An 18866-nucleotide genomic window follows, 5' to 3' on the forward strand; every position below is an offset into this window, starting at 1 on the left:
TGTTGCAGCACGTTACAGGCCCAGCTGGCTTTAAGTCATGGTAACAGTCTTCCATTGCATCATCCCCGTTACCGATGGCTGCGAGCGTCAGTTGAGAAATGACTAATATGCTGGTGTCATTTGAAGTCAGTACCATAGATATAGAATTACCATGTCGGCCATATTGAGTGAATCCATGAGTGTATCATTTAATTTGCAGTGGTCTGAGGGGCTTTGTCCCTTCTTGTAATTCTATTTCTATGGTCAGTACAACCCCGGAAGAATGTGAGGGGGCTGGCTTGTTTTGGTCGTTGTTCTTCCACACACTCTTTGGTCCTCCGTTCAGGATGAAAATGGTCCATTGTACGAGATATGTATGGTCATATTTTCATAATCTTCTGTAAACAATTACATGCAAATATACTATTATGGACCAGAATATGGGAAATGAATTACACAAAATTGTTCTCAATCTGAGACTGAATGGTCCATTTCAGGACCAGTTGTGTTCATTTCAGTAGCAGTTGCATCCATTTCAGGATCGGTTGTATCCATTTCAGGACCAGTTCATAATTGAGGTCTATCAGCTATTGTATTAAAAAGATCAGTCTGACAGTCACCATTGACAATGACAGGAGCAGGAAGTCATTGCTAAGAACCAGTGGAGTGTAGAACCATTCAGTCTTTCTCAGGTTAAGTGGGTGTTTTACGGATTAAATGGTATTAAAGCAGCACTTAATGAACGGAGACTCCATGTGGAATCCACGTGCCTCTCAAAGCACTGCACCCTCACACACATCCCATGACAGGTTCATATGCATAGCATGGACGGATTGTTCCTCAGCTCCTCGTCTGCATCTCTGAAGGAAGCTCAAGGAACCAATTCCCCTCTCAACACCGAGGTCAAGATCCTCCATCATATTCCTCCTCCTATTTAAACATTTAATTTCACCATTATTTATACAGGTTATTCTATGTCATCGAGATCAAATCTTGTGATTCTCATTAAGACCTGTTCAAGATTCCAAGAGTGTGTGCCAGTGGCACACCTGCTGTCCCTCTGCCTCCTTCATCTGGCTCCAGTGGGCCTGCTGCTCCTCTCCGGTGCTGTTGAACCCCAGGGACACCCAGCCCACCCTCTCTCTGGCCTTCATGCTGCTCCTCCGGCTGTACACCGACACCACCAGGGAGACCTCGGACAGCTGGAAGAGGGCCACCTGGAAGAAAACAGAGATGGGGTGGGTTGTTTGTCAGGGTTCATGTATGTAAAATGTATTCATTCTCTCTCTCTCTCTCTCTCTCTCTCTCTCTCTCTCTCTCTCTCTCTCTCTCTCTCTCTCTCTCTCTCTCTCTCTCTCTCTCTCTCACTCACTCACTCACTCACTCACTCACTCACTCACTCACTCACTCACTCACTCACTCACTCACTCACTCACTCACTCACTCACTCACACACACCTGGAAGACAAAGGTCTCCTTGTAAGTAGGGTTGGGCTGGCCGCGGCACACCGACGTCTTGCACTTGGACATCTCCTTGCCCTTGGAGTCGAGCATGGTCAGCTTCACATAGGTGTCTGTGGAAGGAGGGACAAAAAGAGAAGGGGGGAGGATGTTGAGGGGCTGCCATCTAGTGGAGACGAATGGCGAATTGCTGTAGATAGATCTTCAATAGAAGATCTTCAAGTCATCTATATTCTATTGTAATTCTATTATTTTGTGCCTGTAGTTGATTATGGTGATATCTTGTATATGTATGCCCCTGTGGCATCATTACATATGCTGGACACTGTGTACCATGGGGCGCTGAAGTTTGTTACTAACTCCAAAGCCCTCACTCATCACTGTACCCTCTATATGAAAGTGGGCTGGCCTTCCTTAGCTCTTCAGAGATCAAATCATTAGTACGTTTTTATATTAAAGGCCATATTGAGACAGCTATCATTTTACTTGCGTAATTACATTGTCCAGCAGACAAATTAAAACTACCGCCTGCGCTCACCTGACTGTGTTTTGTTGATTGTGCCTAAGACCCGTACAGAGCTAGGTGAAAAAGCTTTCCCGTTCTCTGCCCCTTCGGCCTGGAATGAGCTTCAAAAGGTCCTGAAATTGCAGGAGCTCATCCCTATAAATTAGTTTAAAGCTAGCTTAAACACTATTATGGAAAATAAAGGGTTGGGGGGAACTGTCAATGTTTTCAATGTGTAAAATAATTTTTTTGTGTTTTATGTGGTAAATGTGTCTGCAACTTTGTGTGCTGCTATTCTAGCCAGGTCTCTCGTAAAAGTGATTATTAAACGAGACTAACCTGGTAAAATAAAAAAAGATACAAAAATGGTGTTGAACCACAATAGAATACGAATTGCTTTTTGATACCAGTCACTTTTTGGTTCTTTTTCACGATACGATGTTTTGTTCTCTTTCCCAATATGCCAAAATTATCAGTAGACACAGAGAGGAACAGACAGTGAGTCACTATTGTGACGACGACTGAAAGAGGTGTATGGATTGATAAGAGGACTCACCTCTCATGATGTAAAGTTGTCCCCCTATTAACTGTTTTATACAACAAAACAGACCACCTGGGACACACCACACAGAGGGCCACAAAGGAAGGAGGAAAGAGAGTTTGAGTATAAAGACTGCTGAAGTAAATAGCTGATAGACCCACAACAATAGGAATAAGAGCATGCATTCAGTTCTATGGATTTGAATGCTAAGCTACCCAACTACTCCATAACATTATCAAAGACAACAGAAAATAGACACAACGTCCTAATGTTCATTGTCCACTCACTGGGAGGTTTGTCTGAGGCTGTGTTCTTGAAGTGGCTGCCCTGGATGACCTCTGCAGAGAGCCTACCAGTGGTGGAGTTGTAGATGAGGCCCAGTAGGATCTCTGGTGTGGAGTCCCCGGTGGAACGGTAGGACAGAGCCCCTGCACTACGAGACACACTCACCAACGACCCACAGCCCTGTAGGGAGAAAGGAGAGGACAGACAACACCACATGCAGAGTTAGAGGCAGGTAGGAATCAGTACAATGCAACTGAATGGCTTGGATTGGGTGAGACTATGCCTTGTCTAAAGGCTCTCTGTCGAGCCGTCTGGTTTTTGACCGCCACAGGAGCGGACAAAACAACCGCTTTTTTAAATTGGCTGATCTATCACTCCATCACTATCTAGCATGGATGGGCAACTTCGATGTGTGGGGGCGACAAAACATCTGAACTCATCATGAGGGGCCTTGGTGGCTCGCGGGTCTGCGGACCCACATCCATACCCACACATGCAGCCAGAGCCGGCCCTAGCCTTGCGAGCGAAACATTTTAGAGTTAATTTCCTTCAATTCCACACATCTTGCCATGGGGCATAGAGAACATGTTGAAGTTTTAAAGCAAGTTTGCTGCAATTCTACACATTTTGCCATGGAGTGAAGAGAAGAGTTAGTAATTTTATAACTCATTTCATGTAATTCTATTAACTTTGCCATGGGGCAGAGACTAAAATGTGCAGTTTTACAACAAATTTCCTGCAATTCTACGCATTTTGCCATTGGGTGGAGAGAAATGTTTGCAGTTTTAATATGATATCTGAGTGAGTGTAATTCGACCATGATTACTAAAAGTTTAGATAGCTGGCTAGACGAACCTACCATTTAAAAGATGTTGTGTTATGTGTTCCTACTACGATGTGTTCCTACTACCTTGGGTTCCAGGGAATTATTTCCGTTGTGCACCATAACAAACACTTTGCCGCCTCGATTTGGAGCCACGCCTCATAGTCGTGTGAGTTGCTCAGAATTTGAATTGATTATCATGTCACTCAGTAAATCCACACCATTACCAGGCTCTATGTGCCAGCAATTCGAGCCTGTGGACGAGGTTAGTCTACGAGTTACTGTACCATTATAGTGCATGCATTGTAAATGATAGCCTATACTGATCATTTATCTAAGTGGACATCATACAAATCAGGCTACTTCTTACTGGCACGAAATTGCACAAACAGACCCCTACCAGACACACAGTTGTGTATTACTATACTTGTGAGGACTTTTTGGGGACCAACAATAGATTCCCATTCAAAATCCTATTTTCCCTAAACCCAACCTTAACCCAAAACCTAACCCTAACTCCTAAACCTTAATCCTTTTCCTTTTTAGGACTGGCCAAATGTCACTTGTCCGAATTCTATTTTCTAGTCCTCACAAGTATAGTAAAACAAAAAAAGCACACGCACACACACACACCCCTTTCTACCCCTATCTCCCCAGCCACTCACCATTAGTGCTGTGCCAGGCTCCAGTGTAACGGGCAGTGTCATCTTTCCCTGCAGGTTGAGTTTAGTCAAATAGAAAACCTTCTCGCCCAACACCTAACATAAATAATAATATATTAATATATTTAGCAGATGCTTTTATCCAAACTGACTTACAAAAATGATTGCATACATGTTTGTTTTTTCCCCAAACCTTCTCCTTCTTCATCCTCCTGATGCTGTAGAGGCGGAACCGGACTGCGTGGTCCGCCAGTGCCTCCTGCTCCACCCGGGAGAAGCGGAAGGTCTCTGTGAACACTGGGCACGGCCCCCTCTGCACCCCCGTCTTGGCCCGCTGCTTCTTAGTGGGCAGTAGTACCAGGTGTACCTACATAGGTAACACTTTACTTAAAGCAGCGCTGCCCAACCATCTTCCTGGAGATCTATCGTCCTGCAGGTTTTCAGTCCAAACCTAACCTAACATACCTGATAAGGTGTGCTAAATTAAGGTGGCAGATTTCCAGGAGGAGAGTTTGGTATAATGCTTTATAGCTTGTTATAGGCATGTATGAGCCTTTATAATGCCTTATCATAAGGTTTATAATATGTTTTGTCTAATTTTGTAAACTCAGCAAAAAAAGAAACGTCCCTTTTTCAGGACCCTGTCTTTCAAAGATAATTCGTAAACATCCAAATTACTTCACAGATCTTCATTGTAAAGGGTTTAAACACTGTTTCCCATGCTTGTTCAATAAACCATAAACAATTAATGAACATGCACCTGTGGAACGGTCGTTAAGACACTAACAGCTTACAGACGGTAGGCAATTAAGGTCACAGTTATGAAAACTTAGGACACTAAAGAGGCCTTTCTACTGACTCTGAAAAACACCAAAAGAAAGATGCTCAGGGTCTGCGTGAACGTGCCTTAGGCATGCTGCAAGGAGGCATGAGGACTGCAGATGTGGCCAGGGCAATAAATTGCAATGTCCGTACTGTGAGACGCCTAAGACAGCGCTACAGGGAGACAGGACGGACAGCTGATCGTCCTCGCAGTGGCAGACCACGTGTAACAACACCTGCACAGGATCGGTACATCCGAACATCACACCTGTGGGACAGGTACAGGATGGCAACAACAACTGCCCGAGTTACACCAGGAACGCACAATCCCTCCATCAGTGCTCAGACTTTCCGCAATAGGCTGAGAGAGGCTGGACTGAGGGCTTGTAGGCCTGTTGTAAGGCAGATCCTCACCAGACATCACCGGCAACAACCTCGCCTATGGGCACAAACCCACCGTCGCTGGACCAGACAGGACTGGCAAAAAGTGCTCTTCACTGACGAGTCGCGGTTTTGTCTCACCAGGGGTGATGGTCGGATTTGCGTTTATCGTCGAAGGAATGAGCGTTACACCGAGGCCTGTACTCTGGAGCGGGATCAATTTGGAGGTGGAGGGTCCGTCATGGTCTCGGGCGGTGTGTCACAGCATCATCGGACTGAGCTTGTTGTCATTGCAGGCAATCTCAACGCTGTGCTTTACTGGGAAGACATCCTCCTCCCTCATGTGGTACCCTTCCTGCAGGCTCATCCTGACATGACCCTCCAGCATGACAATGCCACCAGCCATACTGCTCATGCTGTGCGTGATTTCCTGCAAGACAGGAATGTCTTCCATGGCCAGTGTTCTTCCATTGCCAGCGAAGAACCCGGATCTCATTCCCATTGAGCACGTCTGGGACCTGTTGGATCGGAGGGTGAGGGCGAGGTGGAAGAGTGGGGTAACATCTCACAGCAAGAACTGGCAAATTTGGTGCAGTCCATGAGGAGGAGATGCACTGCAGTACTTAATGTAGCTGGTGGCCACACCAGATACTGACTGTTACTTTTGATTTTGACCCCCCCACCCCCCCCCCTTGGTTCAGGGACACATAATTCAATTTCTGTTAGTCACATGTCTGTGGAACTTGTTCAGTTTATGTCTCAGTTGTTGAATCTTGTTATGTTCATACACATGTTAAGTTTGCTGAAAATAAACGCAGTTGACAGTGAGAGGACGTTTCTTTTTTTGCTGAGTTTATAATTTCCATATAACTTCAACTGAAGCAGATGCTCTTATCCAGAGCAACTTGCAGTCAGTGCTGGCAACTAAGGAAGGTACGATCACATATCACAATCATTGCAAGTAAAACTTTCTTCAAAATAGCCGCTATCAGCAAAATCAGTGCTAGTAAGAAAATATGTTTAAGTGTGAGAGCAAGAAAGACAAGTACAACAGTAAAGTTCACCTGCCACGCGATGTTGCCTGTCTGTTTGAGCGCAGGGATGTCGGTTGCCGCGGTGACAGTGACGGCGAGGTGTTGCTCGCCCGAGTCATACTCGAAGGCCACGTCCAGCGTGCCGTACTTGGCCAGTGGCTCGGGCTCATAGCCCACGGGGAGCTGGGAGGGTGAACCATCCTGTGAGGGGAGGGGGGGAGAGAGAGAGAGAGAAAGAGAGAGAGAGAGAGAGAGAAAGAGAGAGAGAGAGAGAGAGAGAGAGAGAGAGAGAGAGAATGAAAATATGCATTTTAATGCATGAATCTGTTAGTCAGTCCTCATCTGCGACATCACAGAGTGAGGGTTGATATAGGCCCTTAGAGCAGGACACAGCACTGGGTGAAGGGGAGATGGGATGGTGAACCATCCTGTGGGAGGGGGGTGTTAGAGAGACAGAGAGTGAAAGAGAGAAAGAGGAGAGAGGGAGGATGATAAGATTCATTTTAATGCATGAAACCACAAGGTTCGAGCAAGCCCCCCTCCCCCCCTCCCATACACACACACACACACACACACATTTTGAGGCTGAGAGAAAATGTTGCTGTTTTAGAGCTCAGGGATTCTGGAAAGACGGGACAATCTTTTCCCACAAATATTTGTCTTAATATTAACAAAATGTGAAATACAGTATATATTTTGATAGATCAAAGTATCAGCTATCACACCATGTTTAGTTTTTTAATCATAAAATACAACTCCGTCACACACCATGAAAGGCATTTCACCAAAAAGTGTTTAAAGGCATTGATTGTTTAATTCTAACATTAGATTATTCAAATATGTCATACAAATCTTTTATAGCACTATTAAATGCTCCAGGGCAAAAATATTTAGCATTTTGGCATCATTTTCTAGATTTAGAACATAAAAAAACATTTATAAAGCAAACATTATCCCTTAGGTCTAGCACAGCAAACACTTCCATTGTTTAAGCAATTGTTATAGAACAGTGATTAAATAATCTTTTCAGGATATTGACCCCAAAAAATATTTTAAGGGGGTTAGCCATCAGTGACGGAGTTGACAACAGATACTCAAAACAGACATATTTTTGCCTCTACACATAAAAGTTCAATACAAACATTTGTAAAATATGGAATCCCAATAACTTTACAGACCATGAGTGGTCTTGTTGCACTACATGTAATGAGGACATGAATAAGGGGTCCTTATGGTATAGCTGACCCTGCTCATTCCTGATTCATTTAGGATTTTTTACAAATCTGACGGAGTTGACCAAATCTCCGGACACATCTTTTATGAATCATTGTTTTGAGAAACAATATTCTTTAAAGTCACAGAAGGCTATTGCAAGAAACTACATAATATAATTTCTCAGTTAATATCCATTATTAAACACTTTTTAGAGTTTGAAATTGGGATTGTTTTCTCCGGACAAGTACATTTCCAGGCATAGAGCCAACATGGAAATGAATAATATTGTATTTTGAAAATTCCCAAAACAAATATTTTCCTTATAAAATTCCCCTAAATGTACATTTTGAATTCAAATAATCCAACAAAATAAAAATGTAAACTATAGAAATATAGTTTCCCTGCCGGACAAGGATTATCCCGACTTTCAAGAATCCCTAAGCTATTTTCCTGCTATTCTACACATTTTGCCATGAGGCTGAGAGACATTTGTGTTTGGGCCCCCCCACCTTGCGGGGTTTGTGTTACACCAGTGAGCATGCCCAGGTAGTGTTGGCATGCCTGGCTAGCGTGACACAGTTTCCTATAGGAAATGCTAACAGTCCACCATCTGGTGTATGAGTGTCTTTGTCCTAGCTCACCTCTGGTCCCAGGACGGCAGTGCTGTCACTAGGTACATCCTCATCATAGCCCTTGTTGAGGTAACTCGTAGTGTCCTGGTCAACGCTGGCCTCGCTGGAGCACCTTGTACCATTGCCGTCTGGGTACGAATCCTCAAGGCCCCCTGCTTCCGACCGCGAGCGAGACACCCGGACCGGTCTATCCACGTCCTGATACGGGGGAGGCTGGAGCTCGTTGAGTGGAGAGCCCCGTCTCATCCGCTGGATATTGTCGGCTGTGGAACAGAGTGATGGATACGATTAATCTGTGACTTAGTAAACATCTTGGATGTGTGTGTGTGCATGCGTTTCTATGTCTGTTGTCACATCAATGATTTTCTCACTTTGTCCAATGGAGGCCTCACTGCTGTGATCACTGGTGGGTTTATGTCTGTTGTCCCAGACTGAGGCTCTGTGCTGGGCTGAGGGTTCAGAGTGTCTCCCTGATCTGTCCTCCTCACTGTCCTCCTCAGAGCCACGCTCTGGGCAGCTCTGGTCTGGACAAACAGATACACACACAAGATCATAGTACATCATGACAATCAGCCAACATAAGACACAACTTATGTCCCCCAAAAATGTAAGGAGCATTTTTTTTACCCATATTCCATCTCCCTGTTTCAAAAATCTATTTCATGTTCTCCAGATAGGAGAAGTAGTAGATATCAGACTGATAAGAATGGATACTACACTTGATCTTAGCTGAACGTCAGAGAAGAAAATTATCATATTTCTAACTGGTAAGCTATTCCGCTATCACATCTATAACAATCATTTGAGAGAAATAGGTAAAGCCGTGAGGAGAAAGAACTGAAAGTGTAAACATGACAGCCACAGACAGCATTAGAACTTTTGACTTCAGTTCATTAACATGTCACAGAAGAGGTGGTAGAAGAGTGTAGGAGGAGAGATCCAGAGAGACATTTGGAGGGAAGCAGCATACCCTCTCACCTTTATCCCCTGTCTTCTTCTTCTTGTCACTCTCTTTCTTCTCTTTCCCCTTCTCTTTCTTCTCTTTCCCCTTCTCTTTCTTCTCTTTCCCCTTCTCTTTCTTCTCTTTCCCCTTCTCTTTCTTCTCTTTCCCCTTCTCTTTCTTCTCTTTCCCCTTCTCTTTCTTCTTGTCACTCTCTTTCTTCTCTTTCTCAGAAGCAGGAGATATAGCGGCTTCAGTCTCGTTCCGCTCTCCATCTCCCTCAGGGCTCACCTCATTCTCCTCCTCTTCAGCTTCCCCCTTCTTTTTCTTTTTGGATGCTCTCCACTCTTCCTCATGGCAAGGAGATTGTGGTGGATCGCTATGGTCGTCACTCTGGTGGACCCCATTGGATTTGTCCTCTTTCTGGCCCTTTTTGTCCTGACAAGTAGCGTGGTTCTCTTTAGGGGACAAGCTGGTTTCTATATCTTCGGGCTCTTCCTCTATGGTCTCCTGATGGCTATTTTTCTTCTCCTCCACCTGTTTCAGCCTCTCCTCCTCCTTCTTCTTCTCTTCTTCCTTCCTTTTCTCCTCCTCCTTCTTCTTCTCTTCCTCCTTCCTTTTCTCTTCTTGTTCCTTGTCCTCCGCAGAACTCTCCCCTGGTTTTACGGCTCGCCAGCCTCCGTCTTTCCACACCCATTCCAATTGGGCTGGAACATAGTCCTCTGCGGTCACGTCACTCGATTGGTTGTTCTTCAAACCGAAGTCACTGGATTGGTTAAGCTTGGAGCTGTAGTCTGTCAAGCTTGAGCAGGCCTCAGAAGCCTGCCGCTTGATTTTGCTCCTCACTGACTCGGCCATCCCTTCCTGGGCCTTCCCTTCCTTGCTGTCCTGGCCCCCCTTTGCCGTTTCCGCAGCCTCCTCCTCCTCTGTCTGCACCTTCTTGATAACCTGGTCGCTGAGCTCGGTCAGCTGGTCACTGACGCTGTAGGTGGCATCAGTGACAGCGCTGGCTAGGTTGTCCACTCTGCTGCTGACTGAATCCAAGATGGAGGAGATGTTGACAGATGGTAGGTTTTGACCGAAGCTCTTGAAGAATGCCATGTTTGGTGGATTCGCTGATGACTGGGGCTTCTGTCCTTCTCCACACTGTCTGGTGGGTTCTAGATTATCTCATCATCTCAGCTCTGGCAGGGACATTTGGTTCATGAGAGTGTGTGGTCCAGGTATTACTGTCTGACATCCATGACTTAAACTTTATACAAGTATGAGGAGGAGAATCTGTGGTAGGGAATAAGGATAATGTCTATTCACAACATTCTCACCCACAAGCATGTATCTCACCAGCTCTGATTCGCCGGTCTACTGAGCCACCGGACTGAGCTCACCACCTCGGCAACACCGGAATGGAAACCCAACGCACCCTAATCACCTCCAGCGCACCTGCACCTCATCATCTCATCACCACCACTATATAGCCCTGGACTGTTCAGTGATGTGTTGTGTGTGATTGTTAGTGTCTTGTCGTGTACTCACTCTTTGTTGTTCTCTTGCTCAGTGTTAAGTAAACCTTTAAAACTGTTGATGTCTGCGTCCTGCCTCTTCGTATCCTCAGTACTCATCACATAGTCAGACAATCATACTGTATATATGGATTTATTTGTATCATTTTGGGACAATTTCCTAGACCCAGATTAAGCCTAAACCTGGACAAGAAAAATATTATTTTCAGTCCAGAACTAGGCTTAATTTTAGTCAGAGAAACTAGCACAGGCCCATAGAACAATAAACAAACTGTTTACAGACTTTGAGTGTTATACACCTTGACGGGTTTACCTTGCTGGTCGGGCCTATAGTCGTCTAGACATGACAGGTCACTTGTGCTCTCCACTGACAGCTTGTTGCTGAGGTAAAGAAAAAAGACAGCCATCAGGGCCATGAAGGCCGCAATGGAAGACAGGACCCCTAGCAGCTCAGGAGACACTGAGGAGGGAGAGAGAGAGAGGTAGGGAGAGAGAGAGAGAGAGAGAGAGAGAGAGAGAGAGAGAGAGAGAGAGAGAGAGAGAGAGAGAGAGAGAGAGAGAGAGAGAGAGAGAGAGAGAGAGAGAGAGAGAGAGAGAGAGAGAGAGAGAGAGAGAGAGAGAGAGAGAGAGAGAGAGAGAGAGAGAGAGAGAGAGAGAGAGAGAGAGAGAGAGAGAGAGAGAGAGAGAGAGAGAGAGAGAGAGAGAGAGAGAGAGAGAGAGAGAGAGAGGAGAACAGACAGACAGACATATATAGACATAAAAGAAGAGGGGGAGAAGACAACAGAGACAAATGAAGGAGACAGTGTGAGTATGCTCCCTAGTGAATGACCCGATAGTGTCACCATCACAGTACAGTTCAGTTTGTGATTCATTTTTCACTTGAAAGGCTCAGCAGACACTTTTATGCAGGCCAACAACACTTCATGTTACTAAGCAGCATCCCACTGTTCTTGCTGATGTGCTATTTTTACTGGAGGCCTCTGAGGTACTGAGTTTCACTGATAAGCAGATACATTTACATTTAAGTCATTTAGCAGATGCTCTTATCCAGAGCGACTTACAGTTAGTGAGTGCATACATTTTCAAACTGGCCCCCCCCGTGGGAAACGAACCCACAACCCTGGCGTTGCAAGCGCCATGCTCTACCAACTGAGCTACAGGGGACCAGAGATACAGGGACAAACAGGGACAAACCAACTCTTGGGCACAAATAGCTTTAAAGGGATATTACAGTCAAAAATGTAAGTTTGTCAGATGTCAAGATGAATCCATGTCTCACGCCATCAATTCTGTCGATCCATCTATATGCCTCAACCCCAAATGAATGGAAAGAGTAAGCACCAAATAAGATCTGGAAATGATATGGTGCTTATCTTTCCCATTCATTTGGGGTTGTAGTTGGAATTGTAGTTATGGAAACAGGGTAGTTAATGGACAATATACAGGCCATTGAATAGCCACAGGTGTATGAGTGGGCGTTAAGTTACAAAAATTACACAGAGCTGCCAGAAAGGTTCCGAACATACATCAAAGGTCCACATGAGAGCCTCCATTTAGATCTGACATGCACATGCACTGCCACAGAACAATTCAGAAACAATGAGAATCATTCAGAAACTATGAAGGGTCGTTGGCAGAGTATCGTGGGCGGAAGATCATCAATATGAAAACTTCTATTGCCTGAGGAGTGAAGGCATTACAGCTCTCGTTCACACTACATCTCCAGAGGAAAAGGTCCACCATTCATCCAACCCTGACTGAGTTCAGAAGGAACTACTTCTCGTGGACTATCTCTTCTTCTCACCATGGCAACAGGCAGAGACCACTAAAGCCTGAGAACTGACAAGAAGTAGTGGCTTCTCCTGTCTCCTTCTCTCCCAAAAGGATAGACTGATAGTCAAAGCTCAGCGAAAATAGGGAAAGAGAGGGAGAGATATGAGAACAATAACCCATGTGCACAGCTCACCTTCTCCATTCTAGCAGCCTTCAATTCAGTATGTGTCTCAAATGCCTCACGTCTAGCCTACGGTGAATTCTTCCATTCTGTCAAAACAGCAGTGTTGTGTGTTGTTCCTCTTAGTGGTAATCCGGTTATCCAAGGTAATTATTGAGTCTAACACAAAGAAAATGACTTTCTAATAAGTCCAAAACCACAAAAATTGGTTATGATCCTAATATTGAGTCCAACATAACCAAAAGCTGTAACAACGCTTCGAGACCATGTGGTGATCTTTCGCATTTGGTAAAACAATTCCTTGATTCTCAACACCCAACACCTGACACAGTTACAGTACCCATCCTCTCTCACTGGTGACAATTCTGGTAATTGAGTCAAATTCGGTCCTGAAGTGACCCTGAAGTCCAAAAGCCAGGCTTAACTGTACTGTGCTGTATGTCCCTGTCCCTGACCTGAGTGTGGTGGTGACACTTCCTAAGCTACTGCTGTGAGCATGTCAACTGCTCCTAAATAATTCAAACACCTGCAGTAACCGGATGCCTCTCTCATTGACAGACGCTGGTGGAGCGTTAGCCATTAGCTAGCCCCATGCTAACCTGACCTGAACCTGTATTCACAAAGTCTCAGAGTATAAGTGCTGATTTAAGATCAGTTTTGCCTTTTAGATCTTAATGAAGATGATTATATGGACAGGGAGAGCTGATCCTAGATCAGCACTCGTAGTGAGATGCTGTTGTCCCGCTCTGCACTCACTAAGGATTACTGTTATAAGGCAATGGAGGCTGGTGGTGAGTGAAGTCATGGATACTGTGGACTTATTCATCTCATACTGACAGATGGGATGGGTTCGTATGATGAGTTTCCATAGCAGAAGAGTGGATTTGGTGTGTGTGTGTGTGTGTGTGTGTGTGTGTGTGTGTGTGTGTGTGTGTGTGTGTGTGTGTGTGTGTGTGTGTGTGTGTGTGTGTGTGTGTGTGTGTGTGTAAGAGCAGGGGTGGAGGTGAATGGGTAGTGGTGTGTGTGTGTGTGTTTGTGTGTATGTACAGTATGTATGTGTGTGTGTGTGTGTGTGTGTGTGTGTGTGTGTGTGTGTGTGTGTGTGTGTGTGTGTGTGTGTGTGTGTGTGTGTGTGTGTGTGTGTGTGTGTGTGTGTAAGAGCAGGGGTGGAGGTGAATGGGTAGTGGTGTGTGTGTGTGTGTGTGTTTGTGTGTATGTACAGTATGTATGTGTGTGTGTGTGTGTGTGTGTGTGTGTGTGTGTGTGTGTGTGTGTGTGTGTGTGTGTGTGTGTGTGCGTGCGTGCGTGCGTGCGTGCGTGCGTGCGTGCGTGCGTGCGTGCGTGCGTGCGTGTGTGTGTGTGTGTGCGTGTGCGTGTGCATGTGCGTGTGCATGTGCATGTGTTTGTGTGTGTGTTGTGTTTTCCCAAGGGCAATCTATGAACCGAGCATCAGAGAAAGAAAACAACAACCACGTTCTGCTGTACAGTATGTGAACTGAACTTGAACTCCCAAGCCGCAGGGCTACATTTGTTTTCCAGGTAACAGAAACAAAATTCTGTAAAATGCAGTTCACAAAAAAAAAACGAATTTAAAGTAAAAGAACATGAAAATATGACATCCAACTAATGGAGTATATGTTAACAGCTGAGTTCCTCTGACAAATGTGTACCATGTTTGTAATGAAAAAATAGTCTATGATATGACAATTAAATATTGCTAAGAAGAAAAGAAAAAAAGGCCATATTTATTCTAGTATTTCCTCTTTGCATAATTCGCTGTTTACATTCAGACAAAAAAATAAATGCTTTATTGTCACATACACCAGATAGGTGCAGTGACATGTGTTGTTTTACAGGGTCAGCCAATAGGAGTACAGCACCCCTGGAGCAAATTATGGTTAAGTGCCTTGCTCAAGGGCACATTGACAGATTTTTCACATTATCGGCTCTGGTATTAGAACCAGCTACCTTTCGGTTACTGGCCCACAGCTCTAACCGCTAGACTACCTGCCGCCTGACTAGCTGAGCATGGTAGCAATGGCAATATTTGTTGAACTCTTTTTCAGGACCCAGTATCAGAGTGCCATTGTATGCGTGTTTGAGGTTACTAAGGAAATGTAGGGCACATTTATTTAAACGAAAGTGGTTAATCTGCAAACGTTGCTTACATATGCCCCCCCCCATATATGAAACAAAACCTATGTGGTAAATAAATCATGAATACTGTTGCCTTCTCTGGAGAAGAGGTCTAAAACTTGACATGCCACACATTCATAATTCACACACCAGTGGAGGCTGGTGGGATGAGCTATAGGAGGAGGGATCATTGTAATGGCTGGAATGGAATTTTTTGGAACGGTATCAAACATATGGAAACCACATGTTTGACTCCGTTCCATTAATTTAATTTCAGCCATTACAATGAGCCCGTCCCCCTATAGCTCCTCCCACCAGCCTCCACTGTCACACACAGATATAGAATCTTCTAGAAGTGTGTAACTATAGAGTAGCCCTCTATACTCAAAAGTTCCAAACAAGCAAAACAGATAGCTAAGTGCTTTGATGGAGCCATCTCTCTACTTTTAGGGGGATACAAGTACAGTCAAGCAGACAGTCAAGGAAGTATAGAGTACAGTAGAGTACAGACAGAGAGACAGACAGACAAACAGGACGGCCCCCCGATCTTACCTCGTCTGGCACAGATGAGCTCATGCACGCCACAGCTCCTCCCACCACCACCTAAGGGGTAAGTACGAGCGTCAGGGGTCAGGGGTTAAGATATTGCTCTGGGTCTAAAGGACGCCATATGTTGGCTCCTATGTTGGCTCCTCCATAGGCTACTGAGGCAGATGTCACACTAATTAACTCGAGCCAACTAATCTCATGGAGTTATCAAGTGTTTAATTACATTCAATTAGATTTATCAAGGCACTGTCCCATTACATATTGAGAAGCTCTTTCACTGGAGGAATTCACTAAAGGGTTCAATTCCTTATCTGTGAGTAATCATAACTGAATAGGGGTTTAAAATGGAACAAAACGTGTCTGTCCATTAAAGCATTTAATTGAAACGTTGAGAAGTAAAATAGAACAGAGAACACAGAGTATACTTATATACAGTGCATTCAGAAAGTATTCAGACCCCTTGACTTTTTCCACATTTTGTTACGTTATTTAAAGTATATACTTATGTAAATAAGCTATTTCTGTTTTTATTTATAATATATTTGCAAAAAAATCTAAAAACCTGTTTTCACTTTGTCATTATGGGGTATTGTATGTAGATTGATGAGGATTGTTTTGTTTTTACTCCATTTTAGAATAAGGCTGTAACGCAACAAAATGTGGAAAAAGTAAAGAGGTCTGAATACTTTCCGAATGCACTGTAAATAGATCAATGTTCTTAACCCCGTATCCCAACCTTCACAAACTCATAAGACAATAAAGACAAACACACATGAATACACAAACACACACACACACACACACACACAGACAGACACATACTTGGCACTATGCCATGTAGGACTTACTGTTCTGAGTGGCTACAGAGAGAGTGCACTATAGTTCTTAGTCATACAGTAGCTCCGGCTCTTGGCTCTTCACCCTCAAACTACACTCTCACTACTGAATGTGTACTATACTCCCTATGGAGTGTGAGTTTACAGAGACAGAGCACACACAGGAAGTCAACATTGAAGAAGGAAATAGAAAGACATCACTGAGGTCAATAAGGCAGCAAGGGCAGTCAGGGCACTGAGGCAACCTCTCTCCTTTCACACAAATCAACCTCTACACTACTCTGTCTTGTGAGTCTAAGCCACTTGACTAACAGCTTGGTTAACGCTTTCCTTCCCCGTTGAGGTTGCTCAAATAGTGCAAAACAGGCTACTGCTTAGAAATGTATGATGCTTTTACTTTGACAGTAGCCCTATATGACCAGTAGAGCTTTTCTATCAGTCTCTTTTTCTATCTTTTCTATCAGCCATGTAGCAAACAAGTCAGGTAAAAACCAAAACCACTTTAAAATAGGCAAAGCATTTCTATCTTCTGCAATATCTGTAGCTTACAGAAAATGCTTCCTATTTGCTCTCAATGCCATTTTCTGTTGAGCCGAAGCCTGCCTCCTAAAGAAAATGGATATAGGTTACAGAAAAGCTAAGCCTAAGTAATTGATAAACATTTCGTGTATTTACACCAATGACTAGTAAAGTATAGATGAGTATTGGCTAAGGACCAGCACATTCACCAGCTGACAGCTGAGAGTCTCTCCTCTCTCTCTTCCCTCTCATATCACCACATTTGCCAGGTGTGACTGCAGCACTTCCAGTGCTGAGATGGGATAGCAACCAACACGTGACCACGTAGCCTATAAATGTGTATCACATACAGTATTGCCCAGAAGCAGCCATGCAGCTTTTAATCTATCCATTTTCGGAGCTTTAAAAAGACAAACTGACAGGTAGGCTACCTTTGACAGCATTTATCTGACTGCACCACTCCTCAAGTTCCCATCCTATTATCCTATAATAAACTTGAACACTTACTAGGCTATGCTACCCTGTTTCTAACGAAGCATTTGTGTAGCCTATCAAGATTTGGACACGTTCATGCATACGACTAAGCTAAGACAACGTAATGTCCGACTCACATTTATTGTATTGGTCGCTGTCCACTTCAGCACCACTTCGCGCGGTTCAGTAAAGTGTCACGCGCGCGCATCCGATAAAGGTACCGCAACATCCCTGCCTCTTGCGTCTACTCTTCAGCATTCCGTCTTGCTATGTAGGCTGCCTACAGCCCAAGCTGACCGGACACAGCAATGTGCATCTATATCATTACTAGACATCTATCTTGCTGAATAAATGGTACTGTCACAAAGCATTCTAGCTATGTCCCATGCAAGTTGGCGGTGTACTTACCATCAATCGCCATGATGTTCTGTTTCGGACTGGTCCAAGGCAAGGGGGTGAAAACTGGGAGTAAGTTATTATTCTGTTTGAAGGAGGGGGGCATTGTTTGACGCTGTTCATCGACACCGCACACTGACTGTAGAGAACTAGTAGGTTACTGTGCGATGAGAACTAGTAGGTTATTTGCAATGAATAGTTTAATAATTGTTCATTTGCATGATGGATTATGTATAAAAAAGTGTATAGGTCAACATTAATGCATTATGTGTGTATCAAATAGGCTATTTTATGTAATGCATACTGTCATTAAGTAAAAATATTTGTCATATTTATACACTGAACAAAATTATAAACGCAAAATGTAAAGTGTTGGTCCCATGTTTCCTGAGCTGAAATAACCGATCCCAGAAATGTTCCATACACACTAAAAGCTCATTTCTCTCAAATTTTGGGAGATGTTTACATCCCTGTTAGTGAGCATTTCTCCTTTGCCAAGATAATCCATCCACCTGACAGGTGTGGCATATCAAGAAGCTGATTAAACAGCATGATCACTGCACAGGTGCACTTTAAAATGTGCAGTTTTGTCACACAACACAATGCCACAGATGTCTCAAGTTTTGAGGGAGCGTGCAATAGGCATGCTGACTGCAGGAATGTCCACCAGAGCTGTTGCCAGAGAATTGAATGTTAATTTCTCTACCATAAACTGCCTCCAACGTCGTTTTCGAGAATTTGGCAATACCTCCAACCGGCCTCACAACTGCAGACCACGTTTAACCACGCCAGCCCAGGACCTCCACATCTGGCTTCTTCACCTGTGGGATCGTCTGAAGGGGGATGGGGGGGTATTTCTGTCTGTAATAAAGCCCTTTTGTGGGGAAAAACTCATTCTGATTGGCTGGGCCTGGCACCCCAGTGGGTAGGCCTGGCTGCCAAGTAGATGGGCCTATGCCCTCCCAGGCCCACCCGTGGCTGACCCCTGCCCAGTCATGCTCAATCCACAGATTAGGGCCTCATTTATTTATTTCAATTGACTGATTTCCTTATATGAACTGTAACTCAGTAAAATCTTTGATATTGTTGCATGTTGCGTTTATATTTTTGTTCAGTATAGTTTCATAAATCTAATGGAAATTGTGTAGTTATCAATATTAATCCGTTTTTCCATTATTGCATGTTCTGTGTTTTTGTGCTGG

General features: G+C 44.2%; 1 protein-coding gene across 1 annotated transcript; it reads right to left on the bottom strand.

The window, feature by feature from the left end:
• Positions 1–986: 986 nt before the first annotated feature.
• On the bottom strand, positions 987–17689 carry LOC311108384 (synaptotagmin-14-like; the record flags this gene model as incomplete). The annotated part of the gene is made up of 14 exons (XM_084151018.1): positions 987–1196; positions 1438–1553; positions 2502–2558; positions 2774–2951; positions 4260–4352; positions 4450–4623; positions 6524–6694; positions 8350–8603; positions 8712–8864; positions 9493–9718; positions 9974–10314; positions 11114–11260; positions 15443–15493; positions 17677–17689. The coding sequence occupies 14 exons, from the start codon at positions 17687–17689 to the stop codon at positions 996–998; spliced, it is 2175 nt and encodes a 724-aa protein (XP_084007144.1). The 3' UTR covers positions 987–995.
• Positions 17690–18866: the final 1177 nt, after the last annotated feature.

Source organism: Coregonus lavaretus, assembly GCF_964263955.1.
Source record: "Coregonus lavaretus genome assembly, chromosome: 33".
In the NCBI taxonomy this organism is placed as follows: Eukaryota; Metazoa; Chordata; class Actinopteri; order Salmoniformes; family Salmonidae; genus Coregonus; species Coregonus lavaretus.